This window comes from Alligator mississippiensis, chromosome 5, assembly GCF_030867095.1.
Source record: "Alligator mississippiensis isolate rAllMis1 chromosome 5, rAllMis1, whole genome shotgun sequence".
In the NCBI taxonomy this organism is placed as follows: Eukaryota; Metazoa; Chordata; order Crocodylia; family Alligatoridae; genus Alligator; species Alligator mississippiensis.
In genome coordinates, this window is record NC_081828.1 from 83,312,171 (window position 1) to 83,333,389 (window position 21,219).

Below are 21,219 nucleotides of genomic sequence, written 5' to 3' on the forward strand. Positions count from 1 at the left end.
CAGCCCAACCTGCCTCACCTCCCCCCAATATACAAGAGTAAGACTTTATTTTGGGCTATTATGCAATCTCCTCTATATACACTACTCAAAAAAAACATAAATCAGGACAAAAATTATTTTTTGAAATAGAATTAAAATATATTATAGTAGATGCTTGATTTTTAGTATATGGTTTATTTTTTATCTATAATTTGTTAAATATCTAAAGATTTTGTGTGTGCAGCCCTCACCAAAACTCGTTCAGTGGACTGCCAGCTGAAATTATTGCCCACCCCTGCTGTCAGGGGTCAGGAAGGGGGAACAGTAATGATGCCAGCTTGGGCTAGGCTGGAAGTGGCCTGCGCTCAGTGCTAAATTCTGTTAAAACAGCCCCTGCTTCAAAATATTGCCAACCCCTGGATTGGGTGCTCAGTGGCTGCTGCTAGTAGTAATGTATCCATCTCTTGAAAACTGCATGGCCCTATTTTCAGAAGATGTGTTTTGTTCTTTGGCAAAGGTTGAGGGCAAGGTCAGTGCTCTAGCCCTTGCCTTGGAGACCAAGAGGGTATAAAGTTGGGAGTTCCTGGGCAGGACAGGAGACCTGGAGTCCAAATCTTTGAAAAGAAACCCACCTCACTACAGCTCTGTTTCTAACTTGAACAACAAATTAGACAAAGAGGTTCCAATTAGCTGTATGTTCTTCAACATAAGAGAGACTTTATGAAAATTCAGAATGGGCTATAGAGGAGATCATTATTTCTTCAGCACAGGAATATCCTATTAGATAAATACTTGTTCTCAAGCTATATCTGTGCTTTCTTTATCTGAACCCTCCTTTTCTTTTGGTGAGATTTACATAAAACTGACCTATTTATAAACTGCCCTGGCTGGAAACTCAGTAATCCATCTAACTGTGGAAACAATCTATTGAAATTTAATGAGCTTTACCAAGTGCCATGTCACCAAGCAAGTTAGGAAAAGTGTGATTAGGATGCTGCCCCATGGTAGGAGATCTGTTGCTTCGAAACACTGGCACGTTTAAGGAGAAGTGGAGAAAAGATATAGATGGGGCAGAGCCATTGAGAAAAGACTGTATGATTAAGATGAATCAGGTTCTGGGGGTTTTGGTAGGGCATTCCAGTTTGGAAACCTTAATCTTAAATTTTTTCAGCTTGATCAGAAGCCCCTTGGGCAAGAAGCTAATTGAAAAATCCCACCAGGGAAATAAAATCAAATGGAAAATAAGGCATACATACTTACCAATAAGAATAATTAATCACAGAACATCTTGGCAGGGATATAGTGGATTCTCTATCATCAACCTGATGTCAAGAAGAAACTGATTTCTTTCTAAGAGATCTTTCTAGTTCACAAGTTACTGGAGCCAATGCATGAAATACTGAGTGAAATTATATTGCCTAAATCAGGGCTGTTCAACTTGTGGGTTCCCCATCTTCGCACAGATAGCTTACTCCCTCTCCCCCACCACTTCTGCATGCAGAGCACAGACAACAGACTCCCCCCTTGTCAATCCTCCTCCCACCATGCTGCCCTGCCCCCAGGAGAGGGGCAGGAAGCAGAGCTGGAAGAGAGAAGGGGAGCTCAGAGCCCCCAGCAACAAAAGCAATGGGAGGAGTGTTTTTTGACTGGGAACACAATAGCAACATATTAACCCTTCATAGGCCACATGTGGCCAGCAGACTGCCAGTTAGACATTTCTGGCCTACATGATGAAAAAGTAGTCTGATTTTTTGCATAATGGTCCTTTAAAACTAACAAACAAGACTTTGCAAGAAATATGTGCTTCTACTACAGCTCCTTAAACCACTGCATTCCTCTCCTCCTCTCACTCTCTATAATACAAATATAAGCAACCAATTTGCAGTTCTACTCAGACACTACGTGCACCGACTGAACACTCTTGAGCAAGTTTTTCTCAACAAGAAAAAGCAAAAGAAAAAAATCAGACACTATGGAGATACTTAATGAGAAGCACTATCCTGCATTATTTTTGTTAAATTATTTGGGGCAATCTCAGGAAATAAAGCTAAGAACTAGCACAAATTTTTTTCCTGTCAAGGGTGTTTGAAGAGGTTTTTTCATTCAGATCTATGCTTTAAATTATAACGGTAGCCTACAGTACTTCATAGCTACACAGCCCCTTCCTTCAGAGGACGTTAATGCATTTTTATGGAAAAGTAAACAGAGTTGTCACCATTTTATATACTGGGAATCTGATATACAGTTCACACTGGACAGTGGCCCTTTCACATCAGCTTAAACTGTGGCTGTACTCTGAAAAGTGACTAAACAAATACATCACTGTTTTACTTAACAGTTGTGCTTTTTATATATTAACTGTGTAGGACCATAAAAAATGTAACACAGAAAGAGGGAGGTTGGGAGAGGCAGGGGAGAGGAAAGTTTTTTTGGACTTTTTAAACATTTATTACACAAATATTAGAAGCAAGTAGTGAAAGTACAAAGGTATGTGGTCCTCCCAGGGCCCAAGCATGAAACACTTGTCAGCATTAGAAAACACCATGTCACTGGAGACAAACTTCCTCCACCATGCCTCTTGTGGGGCTACACTTGTAGGACCAGCTGCCTGTCTTCCACCCTTGCAAAGGGCCCTCTTGATGGCCCAGTGCAACACAAACTGATCCACATTTTGTTGCAAGGTAAAGTATCCAAATTAAAAAATGACACATGCTCAGATCAGGAAGCCAGAAATTGGAAGGAGTCGGCAGAGAGAGGATGGACTGTATTTCTTTTACGGCAGGTGCAATAATTGTTTTGTAGAGTTCCAATCTATTATATTTATAACAATATTAAAGAACAAATTCTGCCAGCAGAAACTTTATTACCATATTACTTGAATATAAGATGACCCCAACTAGAAGACGACCCCCCAGTAATTAGGTTCTAAATATGGATTGGTAGAGAGCAGCAGGGTTGCACAAAAGGCAGCCCTCTTGGCCAATCAGCAATGGACAGAAGAGGGGGAGGCTGCCATCTTGGCTGCTCCCCTTCATGCCAGTGGCTCCTCCCCACAACTCGCAGTGGCCACTGGCTCCCACTGAGGAGAGAGCATTTTATTTTTAGTAAGTTTCTTTTCCCAGCAATTCTGCACAAAATTGCAGAAACTGCTGTTCTCTGTGGTGTTTGCGGAAATCACCATTTTTTGTGGTTTCAGCAATAACTGCAAAATTGGAAATTAAGTAGGGCCTTAACTCATAGTTAAAAAAGTCAAAACATATTAAGGTAGAAGACGGCACAGCACTGAATCAACTTTAAACAAGTTAAACGTAATGGAGGACTCTTTGCACTGTGCCCCTGAAATGATCCATATGCCAGGGTTTCTTAGCACCAGGCTGTTATGGCCAACAAAGAAAATGCTCTGCAAACCATGCACAGTTAGATCACACTGGAGAATCTGGCCATAATTCTTTCATATAGTCATCTACTGCAAACCACTGTGCAACAGGAAAGATGGTTTATTTCATGTCCGGCTATTACTAAACTGTGCAGGGACAAAAAAGCTTGCAACAATATTTTTCAATTTGCTTAAGAAGACTTAAGAACCATCATTTCCACCTTCAGCTTTATCTCTCCTCATGTTCAGCCAGTGCGGACAAACTGCAAAAACTGTATCCAAAATTCTGCCAGTACAATTTTGACAGATTATTAAATTATCTGTTGATGTGCAGGCAGAATGATAATTATGCATCATTAACGACTGGCTCTGGCACGGAGCTATTTGAGGAGGATGAACTTGACCTCTCTGCCGATGACCTGCGCAAAGCAATATTCACTACCTAACTCCTGGTGTATGTAATCCATAACTGGTACTTATGCTACAGAGATGAATTTCACCCTAAATGAAAAAAGGAAATACTGTACAGCTCTTACCATGACTGCTTCTGTACAGTTCAGGTAGGCTACTGATCTGCTGGCCTGATGGAGTCACTTGATGGTAATATGGGGGAGTTTTCACTGTAAGAGAAGAAAAAACAACCATTGTTCTATAAATTTGGGATATTAAAAGCAGCATATTAGAAACATTATAAGTGATGCAGATTTTTACTCACCATATGGTGTCTCAGGTGACAGTGCAAAAGCTGGGGTAGGTGGGACAGGTTCATTCCCATTTTTGGTTGGAGAGAAGATTTCACAATCAACCTCATCAAGGCCTTCTTGATAATGTGCCACACATTTCTGGAAGAGAAATGGAGTAGTAAAACAACTGTCATGAACTTCATCATGTCACTACTGAGCAGCATGCCATTTTTCACCAGATTATACAGGCTGTCATATTATCTGATCCATTTTTCTAATGGGCAGATGTTCGTGCACTTAAGATGCACGCATGTGTGTGCATGTATACATAACTACCACCCATACACAGAGAAAAAGAGAGGGATGCCATTCAACCTCTAAGCCTTTGTCTGATGCATGCAATTGGTCTGTTCCTTTAACATCCAGGGCCTATCAAAGATCATGATGCAACCACATAAACAACTCAACTTTCCTGTATCATTTTAGTTCCTTATACCCTAACATTGCTCCTGAATATAGGATTCCATGCTGGCCACTCATTCCATTAAAACCATTCTGGAATAATACCTCCTTGTTTACCTCTTTAGTCTCCCCTACAGCAATTAGTGATCCTGGATTTACAGCTGGGTCTATACCAGTAGACTTCATCCATCCACACTTGGTAAATGGTAGCTGTCCTGGAACATCATTGTCATACTGTCCAAGACTTAACTTCCTGATTCTTCCCCCTGATGTATCATCTTCTTGTGAACCTGGCACTGCAAATAAAAACAGCCAGTCAATCAGCCAGTAAATATTTAGACACATTACTTCGAAGAATTATAGAATCATAGGATTGGAAGGAAGCTCCAGGGTCAAGTGGCCCAATCCCCTCCATGAAAGCAGCAGGGCTGTTACATGGTCACAATAACAGAATGTACTGCCATGTTTAACACCTCTATTGATGATCTTCATGAAGTAACCACCCCAGAGGTTCCCCAAATGCTTGTCTAAAACCATATAGGAAGAGACTTGGGTGGTCACAACCTTGGAAGGAACTGAGTTCCAGTGGCATGGACACTATTTCTATCATCTCTTCTTGAGAGATGTCACTGGGAAATGTTAGCTTTAATGTGTGGATGGGATGCTGCCAGCAGAGACCATCTAGAACAGTAGTTTTCAACATTATTACACTCCAGGTACTCAGAAAATGCCAGCTCTTAATTTTCACTTGCTTTCTGATTATAGGAAAAAAACAGAGCAATTTTTCTGTTGAAAACAACTCAGAAAGACCACAATGGTTCAGAATGTTTTTGATGCTATGAATTCCTATTCGAAATCTTGGGGTTTATCTTGTGAATTGTGTATTATTTGCACATCTAACAGTGCTAATACTGCATGATACCATCAAGTACCCTTCAGAAGGCTCTCATGACACTTCAGGGTGTCACAGCACCCTGGTTGAGAATCACTGGCTTAGTGCGTCTGACAGCAATGCTTTCTGAACATTTTCCACAGCCAAAATCAGACAAGTTTTGCTGGTGAAGTCAGGGCTGCTTTACAGTGCTGCATCCTCCCAGATACACAAACTTTTAGCTGACACAGGCCATGTACCCTGGAAAGCTAATCCTATCTAGATCCGTATGTAATTATGTAAAAATTGCATTCGTACTTCAAATAATCACAAAAGCAACAAAGAAAGTCTTTGACTTCTGAAGACTGAAGAATGGATTACTGCGGAGTAAATAGGGCAAAGCAGTACTCAACATACTCAGGGGAGGCAGTATCTGTTTTAAAAGCTAAACAAAAATGTCCTGGGCCGACATGGTTTTATATCTAAGAGTGCTTCACATACAATTCTCCATTGTAGATATCTTCTGAAAGCAATTGACTGAATGAAATAATGTGGTCACTTAGAGCAGTGGGATAGGAAGTTGAAATTCACTTTGTAGCCATATGATAAAGGTCTTCCAAAGCTGCCCTATTTATAGCACAAGGCATTTGCTTATTTACTGATTACTTGCTTAAAACAATATGGCCTACCCCCCATTAACACTGTGTAAAGGGCTCTGAGCTAAGAGTTGCTGGAAGAGCTTTTTCTTTGGTCACCTCATTTACTAGTCTTCCTTATAGTTTGGCTTAAAATCTTGGCAGAGCTTCTGAAATATAATTAGTGTATGTTTATTTCTCTGAAAGTATTTTGTAAACTGTTGCTTTTCTCTTTTCCTTGGTGAGAGATTTTTTTTCCCCTTTGAGAGCAAATTATAATGGTCTTGAGAACTGGCACTAGTGCCAGACAGTTATTATTAAACCAATGATGCATCCATCTAACAGGAGGATGGCTAGTAATTAAAGGTTATCTTTGTTTGGTTCCCTCAACTGGTTAATGTAGCTGCATTACCAAATGGTATTTTGACTATTATGAAAAAGAGAAACGCTTGCCAGCAGTGGCTTGTCAACAGGGTTGCATTTGTAGATGCATTATTAGTTATTCTGGAGAAGTTATAAAACTATATTCACCAGACTGAAACAAGCCAGGTTTCCAATTAATTTCCAGCTGCATTAATACTTGTACTTACTGCACATCAGTGATCACCATTAAAAAGTCAGGGTTCATATCCAGTCAACACAACGACAACTGAGGCAAGACAGGTCCTGTTTATTTCCACTTGATTGACAGGGTTTAGAACTATATCAAGGGCAAATTCACTATTGGGGCAGAGCAATGGAAAACAAGGTTCTCTGGGAAGAACTTCACAAAGATTTTTCTCTTAGGCTTTCTTAATGGAGGAACAAATCAGGCCTATTTTTATTTTCCTTCTTTACTTGTTGGACATAACTATGGCTGGGGTCTTATTCACTGTACCTGGCAGTAGCATAGATCAGCAGCAGAGAGCATCAAAATAGGAACATAATTCTGCTCAACAGGGTAATTTAAAAAAATTTTTTTTTAGTTTTCCTGTTTGTGAAACAGCTAAGTGGCCTGTTCTGAGTCCTGGTGAAGTTTATCAGAGTTTTTCCATTCACTTCAGCAGGCTTTACTTAAGCCACAACTGAATGAATTCAACTTTTTTCTACAATTGGACAATCTTTGGAAAAAATAGAGCTATAAATTGAAGAAAATCGAAGATTTTATTAATTTGGGGTAATGTTCATTTAAACAGAAGGGCCTATCTTCCAGACCCCATTTTGAAGATTTACGTGTGATGTGAATGACATATTGGTCTTCTGATGCTCTACTTCGTAGTGGTGGACATCCCATTTAGCCTCTCAGCTGTCTTGTCATGTCATTATAGACTATCTTTTCCTTTTTTATGCCCCCTCCTCCCCCCGCAGTGTAAGAGCTGTGTATCAGGGGGAAATTAGATCTATTTTATAAAGGAGTGCTTTCAAATGTGTTGTTATTGCTTTCACTTTATAACTAGAACAAGATAGCTGATAATGGATTCACAGTGGAATATAAAAGAAAAGCACGAGTAAAAGAGAATCTCTGTAACCACTACACATTAGTAACAGCCATATTTAGTAGTTATACACAGAGTGATCATAATTATTTGAGGGAAATCTGGGATGAGGTAAAAAAAAATCTGGGATGGGGGGACATGCACGCATATACACATAGCCTTGGCCCCGCAACTCCCAGGAGCGGGGTTGGATGGGGCAGTGCAATGTGTATGCACGAGCACGCACCCGTCTCCCTCCCTCCCCTCCCTTCCCCCAACCCCAACCCCAACGGCTGGGCTTCTTGGAGAAAATTGAGGCCAAAGTCCTGGATTGGTGCAAACCCACCCACTTGTGCAGGCAGGTTCCTGCCAATTCGGAACTTTTGCTTCAATTTTCTCTAATGGCCAGGACGCTAAGACAGCCTCCGAAATCCGGGACTGTCCTGGCCAATCTGGGACATATGGTCACTCACCCTAGTTATGCAGCAATTATTAATCTGTGGAACTCAAAATGACTTCAATTATAATATTAGTATTACTTTTTATTTGACTTGATATAGTGTCTCTTTGAACCCTTGCTATGAACCCGGAGAACCATATTGTGCTATATGGTAAGAAAAATCCTCTAAGCAGACTAAGTATTTTTCTCTCCCATTCAGATACATACATACACACTGTAGTTTTCCAGTTAGGAATACATCTAAATTAAAATAGTTCTTATAAAATATGCATCTAAAATACCCATAAGTTCAATACCAAGGTCAAAAAGTAAAAGAATAACTTGTATTTACTTTTACAATGTAAATTACACAGGGAGGACAATGATTACTATGATCTCTTTATCCCTACTACATAAATCTTTTTTGCAATTACTGGGCAGGAAAAGGGGGTCCCAGGACTGTTCTTCTAAATGATAAAATCTTTTAATGGTCACCAAATGGAATGAACATCCAGGTCAAAGTAAACATACAAAAATAATACAGGAAACTCCCTTGCATGCATGCTTTCTATCAGACATATACAATCACAAATTAAATTTCATAGTTTAGATGGATCCTCTTGATTTATACTTAACTAATAAAATAATGAGTTCAAATTTTCAGTCTCAAGGAAACAAAGCCTTGAGAGCATCTTTCAACACCTCCAGAATTTTTAACTGCTCTCATCTGCTTTGTTTTTTGGCATAGGCAGTATATGTGTTTAGCAAATATGTGTTTAGAGTGGTTTCATCCTCAGCACCCATTAGGTTATGTTTGAACAGCTGGAGCACATTAAGGCAAAATAAAATCTTGACAAAATAAAATATCACCGATGGTATAAAATTAGTCTTAAACTGGAATTGACAAGGCCAAGAAAAATCAATATTATTGCTTTTGTCCAGATGTGACATATCTTCGCTTATGACACTAAATCATTGCTTAGACTGATCTAGTAAATGGACTAAATGTAAAGCATGATGCCAATAAACTAGAATTTCTAATAGAAACACACTACTCTAAGTAAATCCCTTTTAGCAACTACAGCACATGAGAATTTTTCATTCAAACTGCTTTCACAAAGTGTGTACTGTTACCAGAAGAGTTAATCCAGTATATACCATACTTTTAATATATAAAGTCCCTGGCAGACGTTCATTTAAATGTGCCACAGGATCTGATCCCTATTCCCAACAACTGCACTTTTTTCCACCCCACGATCGCATGGCAGAAGACATGATTCTGGGATCAGTGCAGGGTGAGACTGGGATTATGAGCCAAGACTCCCCTTCACTGTCAAGTTGAAAGATGGGTGCCCATAGGGCTGGGGCCAGCAATCAGGTGATTGTTGGTCTGGTGGGGATTGCATTGGGGCCATATCCAAACCCTGGCCCGAGATGACAATCAGCTGATTGTTGGCCTGGCCAAATGTTCAATTTAAGGTGCCATACAAAATAGTCATAAAATCATTCTACATTATACGTGGATTAATTTTATGGCTCCTTTTCCATTTTATTGTACTTGAACTGGGTGCATGTGTAGCACCCTTGTCATTTATGCTATGATTAACACCTTAATTGTGGCATAAATATAATGCATTGAAGGGGCCTAAGAGATTCAACAGTGTCTGCATATGAAATTTATTTTAATTAAGAACTACAAAATTATTAACAATATATACTGTTCCATCAGTAAGTATCTGTTTGTTTCATTAGATTCAATTCACTGTAGTTTGGCAATTAATTAATTCTAACATTCTAACAGCACTAACTTCAATGTATGTTAAGGTATGGAAAAATAGTGACATGAAAATGCCAGGGTCTTGGCCTTAAATTTCAGATATCAAGCCAAGTCTTTTGTTTTAAGGTTGTTATACTTAATAATCTTATCTTCCACTTAGTGAAAGTAAATATTTCAATGAGACAGTTCAGAAAAGGACTACACACATGCCTGTAGATCATTGAAAGGGTTACCAAATACTTATGATTGCTATTACTGTAGGAAAAAGCAGCAGTTTACACTTTGGCAATCTAAATTTCACATAGCGCATACTAGAAGTTAAGAAGAGATTGGAAACCCTCCCAATAGTCTCTGATGTTCAAAGAATATGTTAAGAGGTGCCACTATATTTACTCAATTAAAAGATAAGGTGCCCCCCCCCGACCCCCATGTTGGGGGGAAGCCCCTCACCTTAAAATCAAGTATAAGGCAGTGCAGGGCAGGCAGCTGCTATAGCTCCAGCTCCGGCTCCAGCTCCAACCCCAGGTCGGGGCTGAAGCCACAGCTGCTGCCTGCTCCACTCTACCTTTGCATCCCACATTGCTCCCCACTCCCAGCCTTGGGTTCCTGTCATCTCCTGTCTCTCCACCACACTGCTTCTCTCACACTTCCTCCTCCCCATCCCACCCCCTTACCTTTGCTCCAGCACCAACAGGCTCCACCCTCACTGCAGCCAGGAGCACAGAGTACAGCCCCAGCCTGGCACTGTAAAAGCAGTGCCAGCTCTGTGCTGCTGCTGTGGGGCTGGGCTAGGGCTGTGCTCCATGCCCTAGGCTGCAGCAGGAGTGGAGTCTGCCAGTGCCAGAACAAAGGCAAAGGGGAGGTGGAGGGACAGAGACTTTGGGGCAGAGGAGGATGAGGATCTGAGCTGTGGGAGACAGAAGCAGCAGAGGGGGGAAGTGGGGGAAAGTGGTGGCAGGAGCCTGAGGCTGCAGGGGGCAGGCACAAAGGAGTGGTGGGGGGGGGGGGGCAAATGGCAGGGGGCAAGCTGCCTGCCTGCCCCACCACCTTCATATTATCTGCTCCCTACTACCTGTCCCACCACTGCCAGCCCTGTTACTACCCCCCCCCCAACTCTATTACAGCCCCCCTTATTAGGGTTACCATATGTCCAGGTTTTCCTGATATGTCCTCTTTTTGGGTCCTCTCATCTCCATCCAGGCAGTTTTTTAAATATCAACAAATGTACAGGATTTTGTTCTGCTTAGCATCAACGTTTTTCCTGGCACTTCCTGGCTTGCCCTATCAAGGAACTGCTTGGGGCTGGGGGGAGGATGATTGGAGGCAGGGCGCATCACATGTGTCTGTGTGCGCACATGCATGCAGCCAGGTAGGGTGGGAGGAGCCCCGGCAGCTTCACGCAGGTAAGTCTACAGGGGGAGGAACTGAAGGGCCAGGACGTGCGCGTGCACGTACGTGTGTGTGTAGGGAGGGGATGGGTGTGAGAGGGGGACGGGTGCCTGCTGGTGCTGGGGTAACCTGTCCGGGTGGTGGGCCTGCAGCAGGGCGGGGGAGGCGCCTGCCCCTCCAGTGGGGGAAGGGAGAGAGGAGGGCCTTTTTAGGGGCAGCAGGGAGTTGCATGGTATCTTTATTTAAGATAAATCTCAAATAATAAGATTCTATGCATGGAAAATTATAACAAATGTATGAATATTCCATACACAGAATCTGTTTATTGGGGGGTGGGTGGGGGTCAATCTGATTATTTGGGGGGGGGGAATCATTATAAATTCAGAGTCATCTTATATTTGGGTAAATCATATCTATCTATCGATATATAGATAGATAGATATAAATAAATAAATAAATAAATAAATAAATAAAGGGCTTAGTCCATCTGTCTCTGTGTCTGCCTGTCTGCAACGCTCTTTAAGGGCACTAGGAACCCAGCATGGCAGGGAGGGCCAAATGAGTCCCAAGAGGAGGCTACTGTGAGGAGACAATAAGATGCACAATGCTATCAAGAACGCTACGCAAATGAATTGCAAGAGGAGGCTGCTATGGGAAGACAATTAAATACGTGATATAATCAAGAAAGTTGTGTAAATGAGTCCCAAGAAAATGCCACTGTGAGAAGACAATTAGATGCACAACACAATCAAGAAAGTCACCATTCATCCATCATTCTTGATTGGCAATTTGCTAGCACAATATATATTGAGAACCTGCTCCTACACCCTCTTCCCCAAGTGAAGGGAATTGACTTGAATGGTTTTTGAATCAACCAAAAGAACATGCAATGCTTTTTATCTGATTAACAAAAGGACATTTCTTAATATTAAATATAATAAAGTAGGGACATAAAAGGATATACATTCTCACTACCCTTCTCTTAAAAGTAAGAAAGGAAAGAGAGAACAAAACAATATCCTATTTTCCTCTAGCATTATATAACCTTACAACTTAAAAAAAAAGCTTTTCTCTCCTTTGTCTTTTTATCTACAGTTATTAGAATCTAGAAATGTTGCTAAGCACCAACAATTGTGTTTGTATGATCCCTCATATTAGCTAGACATGGATGGAAACTAAAAGATGATATTCCTATAACTAGGATATGTAAGAAACAGACAACCGAGTCAAATTGTGATAACTCAGACTAGCAAGAAGCAACAGGAAGGCCACTAAAATCAATGGTGTTGCAACGGTGTCAAACTACTGGGAGAAAATCCCAAATGTGGTCAAAGTCACTCAGAGCTTGCTAAGGGCTAGACTGTGTTCTCATCACTACAGATGTCATTCTGTTTATTCTCCTTAAGTCTATGTAAGTCAGGGCATCAGCATGTGTCCCAAAGTAATTCACAGGTTCACCTACTGCTCTTTGTCCATCTGTATACAGCATTATGAGGATCTGAATTTTCACACTGCTTTTTGCACATACATCATATTACTTATTATACATATAGGCCAAACAAGGCACAGACAGGTTAAAAGACTGCTGTCCAGCAGTCAGAAAGGATGTCAGACACAGCTAATACCAGAAGCCAAGAGTCTTGACTCCAGTCTCTCGTCTAAGTCATAGCTGGTACCCTATAAGATATAGGTTTATAGGGTTTCAGTATAATGCTTATCCTTTTATTCATGCTAGAATTGAAGTATTTTGTTTAAAAGGAAAATCCATGCTTGTTTTAAACTTTTTGTCCACATTTCTTGTTTTATTTCTTGTTTTTTGTTCTCTTATGATAATCTACCCTGAGCTTTTGTTAGGAATGGCAACCTATAAATCAAATCAAATCCAATCCATCAATAAATATTTTTAAATACAGTAATATAAGTTTACCCTTTCATGGAGTGGTTATTTCCACAGAACCTGGGTATATACTCTACATGACTTAAATTAAAACCAAACTTATTTTCACAAAACGAAAGTATATTTCCACCATGAATTACCCAGTCATATTTGTACAGGCCCAGACAGATGGATAAATTGACAGAGAATGCGGTTAAATTGACTAATGCTCTGTTACATACTGAAAGGACATTTACCTATAGATTTAAGTACTGTATTTACCTTGATCAAGGATAACTTTGTCTTTGAAATGAGCCCCCAGGAATTAGATTCTATACATGGAAAATTATAAATGTATCATTTTCCATTTAAAGAAGGTAATTACTGGGGGGTTGTCTCAAATTTGTTCCCAACCATGGGTGGAGGGGAACAGGCATCCTAACCCCTGTATCTTGCTCCCCTACACAATCAGCCATGGGGGAACCCAGGGAGCCCTCCCCCAGACCCAAGAGACACCAGTCGCCGAGCTGGGGGTGGTCCCCTGCACGCTCTGCGGTGGATCCAGAAGTGGACTGGAAATACTTTTGGTCCACTTCTGGGTCTGCCACCGAGCACGCGGGGGACCCCCCACGCTCTTTTGGGATGCTCCATCCGCCTCACCATCTCAGCATTCACAAGCTGTGCTTGGTACCTCAAGGTACGTAGAAAAAACATATAAAGCTGTGTCTATGGTCAAATCGTCAAATCTCTCCAAATCGATTTGGAGGCTTTTGATTCAATTCGGAGAGATTAAAGGGTTTCCTGATTCAATTTGGATTTGGAGATTTGGCCACCAAATTGGGCCAAATCTCCTCCGAATAGAATCAGGGACCGAAGCATCACACAGCCCTAGTAAAGAGTTACAAAACACCATGTTCATCAATCCACGACTACGCTCCTCAATCTCATCTTCACTGAATCTATTGTTGTCTGCTCTTTCAGCTTTTCTTCTATTGTCTCTGCGAATACTTTGCCTTTCAATTGCATCTCTTCTCTGACGTCCTCTTTGCTCATTTCTTTCATTTTGTCTTATTCCTGCCATTCTTTCTGCATTCAAACGCCATCTATTCTCTGCTTCACCTTGTTGGTATTATGGGCTGAAGTTAAAATAAGGGTGTTAAGGGACAATTTTTGCTCAGATACCGGATTGCTTGGATTGAAATCAATCAGTAAAAGTCGAGAAAAGTGAGTTCAAATATGTTTTTTTGAGCGTGACAGACAGAATTATAATGACACAAATGAAGCAAATTATTATAGAGGATACAATATTTACAGATGGTCTGGCTTCGCTAAAGAGAAAATTGCACCTGCTGTTTGAAATGCAGCGATGGTCTCAGAAAGCAGTTCCATTTATTGACACATCAGTATACTCACAGGATCAGAAAAAAAAATAATTTAAAATGTAGCCACAAAAGTAAAGCTTTCACTTCCAAATTCAAAGATCATGTATTTCTAATAGTGATTCTAAAAGGAAGAGAATTTTATATCTGTTCCAATGCCTAATGAAAGAAACAGTAGGTTATTACATCAAATTGCAATATTAGGAATGTATATGGGAGGCTGTATTATAAGCTGGCATGTGGGGGGTTCTGGTACTTCATTATGTGGTGCCACCTTGGAGAAAAAAGTTTTGCATTTTGATTTTGTAATTTTAAAATATTGATATGGTGCCGAGAGCATGCACTCCATTTGCAGATTAAGTGCATAATTCCATTAACTGCATGTCAAGATGCCAACTTCCAATTTTTTTTGCCTATAGCCTATTGCAACAAGCATCAGTTATCTGTACTTTGGTTAAGTGAATATGAATTATTTAGCCCCGCTATCTGCTTTGTAATGTAATCTGGTTGAGTACATAATTTGTGAAACTGACTGTGTCCTGTCAATTTCAAGGCTGCTATGAGAGGTACAAAGCCCTCTAAGGGTCCTTCTACATATTAAATTTTTGTTGTGATTGACATGTCAGGACATAAACGGCAAGGGTGCTATATGTGCACCCAATTTAAGGTGCCAGGAAATGGCAAAGCAGCCACAAAGCTGTTTCACGATTAATGGAGAACAATTTTATGGCTGGTTTGTATGGCAACTTAAACTGAATACATGGCATGAGACTGCCCCAGAGCTGGTGCTAACAATCAGCTGATAGTCAGCTCCAGCCCTGGAATATCCTAGCATCTCAAACTGGCAGCAGTGCTGTTCAGGGCTGCGGCCAACAATCAGATGATTGTTGGCCCTGGTCCTGGGACAGGCCCAGGTCATGCTGCGCTGCAGGCTTTCAACTTTCCAGTGCAGACAGAGCCTGAGCTTTCCCTGAACTGGCAAGTAGAAAGAGCATGACTGGGATCTGATCCCTTATCCCAAAATCACACCCCCTGCCATGCATGTATGGCACAGCAGGAGGTGCAGTTGTTGGGATCAGGCGGTCAGAACCCATGGCATCTGTAAATGAACGTGTGCCAGGGGCCTAAGGAGATAGCCTTAATGAGGTGCGAAACCATAAGGCAGGTCATTCCTATAGTTAATTATTATTGGTTATGTTGAGCTTGGGTAAGTGCACAGCCCTTTTATAGAACTAAGACTATTATACACTTAAAGGAAGTACTATGAAACCAAAACAAAGGTCTACATATAAAGTCATTCAATTCAATAAGAGCACTAGAAATAAAGTGATGTATAGTAACCTTCCAGCCACGGAAAGATGATTGAAAGCTGGATAACAAAAACCTATCACAGACAAGGTAATGATGAGAGCTTAAAAGTCCTACAGTAAACTCCTTGGAATATTGCAGACATGAAGAAATGGCTAAATCATTCATATAGTTGAAAGCTAGCTGAATTTCAGAGCTAATTTTAAGAGCTAGTAAACTAAAAAGTTAATGTGAAGCCTGTGTGCTCTGCAATTTGCAACTCACAGGTAGGTTACCACATATTCTCAAGTAAGCATGTATAAGAGTGAGATCTTCACTCCTGTCATTTAGCTTTTTTCTTTGTTTGGAGGAGTGCGGGGAAGACAACTGACTGGGTCTCCGATGCAGCTGGTCCACTAGGGGTGTCATATGGTGCAAGACTAAACTGAGAACTGACCTCATACCATGAGGTCCAGAGTGAGGTACCTTCACTGTTCTGCCACTTTGTTCCATATACCAAACCAAAGGATTCGAATTCTTTTATTAGTAGGATTCATCACAGTGGTCAAACAGATGTATAATCTTGGAATTCATGCATCACCCCTAAATTTAGCAAGAACACTTATCAGCCTGTTTTAAAGCAGATAGTATTTACCAATAGTTAAGAAAGCACTGAGTATTTACTGAAGCACCTTTGGGATCTTGGGGGATGCATCTTGCTAAGTGGGGAAACCCTGACTTTCTCCACATACCAAGGTGCACCCTGGAGAACCTGGGGATCTTGCCAAGTGGGGAACACTGAGCAGATGCTCCCAAGACCTGAGGGGCCTGATCTGAGGAATTCCTGGGGTGCATGGGATTGGGTCCCTGAAGCTCTGTGAGAACGTCACCCATTGTCCTGAAGCATGATTGTGTTTTACCCAGCTGATCTGTTAATTTGGCAACATCAATTTTACCCTAAAACTTATTAATGTGTAAACAGCTTATTTTGCAGTGCTGGTACAGAATGAGTAAATTACTGATTAAAATTTAGAGATTGCATGCTAATTTTGATCTCTCAAAATATAAACGTAACTCCATTGCTATTAATGGAGTTAAAGTGCTGGGCATTAGTTCGTAATCAGTCATCAAGATTAATCTGTGTGGTGTGCAGTATGGCTGAACTTCTACAGAACCATCAAAACCCTGGACTACATATGTAGACAATCTGCATTCCCTTGTCACTACACAGTCTTTCAGACAGGCTCAACTGCTTTCCGAGTGAATATAATGAATGGAAAGGAACATCTGAAACAGTTCAATATGCTATTAAAAAAAACAAAGCTGTGTGAAAGTGGTTTTCTCTCTCTCTGCACTGAAACAGATAGACTGCAGCAGGATTTACAACACCAAGATTTGGATTAACTTCAAAGATTTATTCCTCTCTCTTTCATAAATCTTTGAAGATGTTCCAGACACTAGTAATCAGATGTTTAGCCACCTCATTTTCATTCAGTTTGCATGTCATCTAGAACTTTTTTTTGAATGGGAGGAGGATGACATTCTTGTCTGTTCTAAGGTCCACATTTATTGAGAATAAAATTGTACAGTCTGCCAATCTTGTCTGTGCTGTCACCACCAATTGCTCTCTGAGAATGAAACTTCATTTTCTATTCTGTGAGCTGCCTTGCCCTGTGGGAAAACAGAAGTCATACATCTCCAAATGTTCACATATGGCAGGCTTCCTAGATTGATCATTTAAGGACAATTCTCTGGGGTATGCTGAGAGAGACTATAGTCTACATGGATAGGGAAGACACTTCAGCTGTGAGAGATCCTACAGCAGTGGTTCTCAACCAGAGTGTCATGAGACCCTTTCATGGTCACTGCAGTATGGATGCCACCACAACCACATGGAACTGACTGGGAAGCCAGATCACATTAAAGTTTGTCAAACAACTCTAACAGGCAGGAATGCAAACTTGTCCTACAGACTCTCTCAGCCTGGCTGTGCCTGAGGTGCATGGGGCAGTTCTACCTGGTCATGGTTGTAACAGCAGCACCACCACGGTTGAGAACCATTGAGGAAAGCACCCTTCTAAAAATACAGAACATTAGTTTGTTCTTTCTGCATGCCTACATAGGGTGACACGCATAGCTGTGTCTCAGTTACAGTCATCCAATCTGCCTGTTCTGTTCCCCAAAATCTGAGATCTCAGAGATGCATGCTCTGTGTTTCTTGTATGTTTTCTTAAAATCACTGGAGTGGTGGAAACTATCCTGATTTATAAGGGATGAGGAGGGGAGAGCTGATGAAAAGTGGTGGGTAAGTGAAGGAAAACAATGAAGTGAGCAATATTACAGAAGGCTAATAATAAGTACATGATGCCTCTTTCTTCATATGCTTGTTGACAGTCTGCTAGAATTTTATTTTTCTCCTGAGGCACAGCTGCAGTAAGCTGATTTTAATGAAACACTCAATAACCGTTAACCTACATGCATCATTTCAAGTGTTCATCATATTTCTGTGAACCATAACATTTTTCTAAATAAATGGCTGCAGTATTTTTTTTAAAAAAAGGATAATAGGATAAAACAGCAGATCTTAGATTACTAGCAAACACAGGGATAAAAAATTTGCTTCTTCATGCTGTTTTTCACATTTACTGAAGGAACCATTAAATTCAGTAGGCAACACCACCAGCACCTTCCTTGACAATCCTAATTCCCTAAATTTAAAATATGAAATGTTACAACAGACCCATTAACACTAACTGAATATAAAAGACTAGGCTAAACAGAATTAATAAAATCTCCATTTGTGTAAAAAAGAAAATCTTAAAAGTTTCAAAGTACATTACATTTTGTAACACATTCCCACTATGTTGAGATATAGCACTGAACAGTGATTGGCAGCCTTTTCAGGCTGTGGGCTGGATTGACTCAGCTTGGGTCAAAAGCGGGTTGGTGCGCAGCAGCTGCTGTGGGGGGAAAGACGCTGGCTGAGCCTGTGCCACCATGGAGAAAAGTGTCAATGGTGACTGAATCCTGGTGCTGCCTACTCCTCTGACCTGAACTGGTCAGGCCCAGCTCTGAAGCCCCATGTCTGAGGGCTGGCCATGGGACATAGGTTGTCAACTTGTGGAACTGAAAAAGTGAAGAGTTCATCAGTCACTGTTGCAGTCCAAAAAAGATGCCCCAGCAGGCAATTTTCAAATTGCACACGCTATTAATTCCCACACTTACCAGATATATGAGCATCAAGAATTACAACTTCAGCCAACAAAGTTTCAAAGATGCCTCACATCCACTACCTGGGTGATCAGCACCTTCCAGCATGGTCCCCTAAAAGACTCTGCTAGATGCGTCTTTAGTTTTGCACTTGAAATACACATTTCAAATCAATATTGACAAGTATTATCTTGATCTACAGATACATGTTTTTTCACTAACTTTAGAGTTATAGTTGCACACCAAACTCCTCCCAGGTTTTATGCAAGTGTCCTTTTTGGTGCCAAGCCAGAAATTTGCTTCATATAAATGAACATTTTTATAGCACAAAGAGTATGACAGTCCACCAGAAGTTGGGAGGCATAGCCTCCCACTTAATTTGGGGTCTTTTGGCCCTGCTGGCCATGACCATCAGAAGTGTGCTCACTGCCACTGCCCCCAGACCCATTGCTGCCAGCAGACCCCTGCCCCTGGATGCACTGCCACCACCTCCATCTCCAGACACTTTGCTACTGTTGCTATGAGGCCCCTTGCTGCCTCTGGACTCCTTGCCAATACTGCCATAGTGGCCATAGCAGCCACCCCGTCCCAGTTTGGATCCAGCCCATAAGGAGCATCAGAATCCAAATATGGCTCAGGACCCCTGTTCTAAAGGAGATGAAAAGAAGAAAAGCCAAGGCAGGCATGGTGTGGTTGAAGTGATATAAGGAGCTCCTTTCTTTTGTACAAAAAATGGAATTATGGGGATAGAGAGCAGTACAATAAAATAAAAAAGGGATTCGCAACCCAAATGTAGTTAAGAACCACTGATGCACACTAAAACAGTGCACATCAGACAAGTTAATTTTAACACCTGAATTTAATAGCATCTGGGGTGCCATTTAGTACTAAATTATCATAACAAAGACTCCATAGTGCCAGGGAGCCAAGGCCTACAGCTTAAGTTTTTACTATGTGAGCTAAAGGAATTAATTCTAAATGTTTTAGCTTCCAGCAGTTGTAAGAACTATGCCATCTGCATGTAGTTATGACTGATCATGTTCATACAAACATCTACATTATCTTCATAGAGCATATTTACATTTGTAGTCAGAGGCATGCACAGGTCTGAATGAACCTGCATGCACCTAACTGAAAATCTGTCTCAACCTGCCTAGGGAATGTTCAATATTTTTATGCAATAATGTTCCAAAGAGAGGACTGAAACAAAAGGAGATTTTAATATAGCACTTTCTTAAGGAATTTTCTTCAGTCAAAGGGAGGTAAGCATGCCATTCCTTTAGTCTGGTCAGGTTGAGGTAGTGAACAAGGAGGCAAGAAGACTTTTTCATGAGAAAAAGTAACTAGGGACAAATAAATGAGAGTGAGTGCATATTGTCAGCCAGGGATAAACAAACGAGAGAGAGCATATCTGTCAGTCAGTCTAGTAGCATAAGAGTGAACTTAGAGAAGGCAAAGAGATACAGACTGTGTCTGGATAACTCACACCTCTACTGCGCATTCTTTCACAGTCCTGGATACGCACACATGTGCACACACACGTGCACACACACGTGCACACACACAGTAGGTAGCTAGACCACCTCACTACCCACTTACTATTCAACCCTCTTACTCAGGAACACACAAGCTGTCTCAATCCCATTCACCCTCACACATCTGTTCAGTAACCACATACTGCATGATTCATCCTTCCATTCAGTCCAACTCAGGGGCCACTGACTTGCCAGTTCTCTCCAGTATAAAATTAATCAGTTGTCTTTTCTCCCCTCCTCCTCCTCCAGATTCATCTGTTAGGTCTAGGAAGGGAGCCAGAGCCACAGCCTTTTTATTTGAAATGAAGTCTTAGGATCTGCAGATCCTAAGTCTGATCCTAAGTCTATTTGATGCTGGATGTCTTGGAATGTTTCTCACTTGCCCTAGGAAAACATGATTCTGCAAGGCTTTCTTAATATAAGTCAAACCCAGAACTTTGCTATATTCTATTAACCTATCACCTGACAATGAACCAGAGAAGTATTATTATTTTAAGGCTGGTTTCAATTTAAAATAAAATGCCCCCCTCCCCTCCCTTAAGATACAATCTCAATGCAGCTTTTCCCTGCTAGGTAGTTGAGTACTTCCAGCAAGTCTTTGGAAAAAGAGAGGGTAGAGATATAAAGTAAAGAAGGACAATAAAGTCAATAACTCTAGAGACAGATTTCCCACAATAGTATACATGTCTCCATTACCACTCATTATGGGGATAAAACCCAGTAAGGAGTTAGCCTATTTAAAGTGAGGGAAGTTCTATTCCGACTGTTGTTCCATAAATTAATTCACCTACTTTCTCAGAAAGTTAACAACATCCACCATTTACTACAGCAAACACAAAGAAAATATTTTACATTCAATAAATGTGC

General features: G+C 40.9%; 1 protein-coding gene across 19 annotated transcripts in view; it reads right to left on the minus strand.

Annotated features, from left to right (window-relative positions):
• The window catches only part of TNS3 (tensin 3), a 571,451-nt gene that overhangs the window by 79,908 nt on the left and 470,324 nt on the right, over positions 1 to 21,219 (minus strand). For all 19 annotated transcript variants that reach the window (XM_059728559.1, XM_059728554.1, XM_059728556.1 and 16 more), the window contains 3 exons: positions 4,618 to 4,796; positions 4,071 to 4,197; positions 3,892 to 3,975 (listed from right to left, as the gene is read on the minus strand). In XM_059728559.1, coding sequence (XP_059584542.1) covers positions 3,892 to 3,975; positions 4,071 to 4,197; positions 4,618 to 4,796 — 390 coding nt within the window. The remainder of the gene's footprint in view (positions 1 to 3,891; positions 3,976 to 4,070; positions 4,198 to 4,617; positions 4,797 to 21,219) is intronic.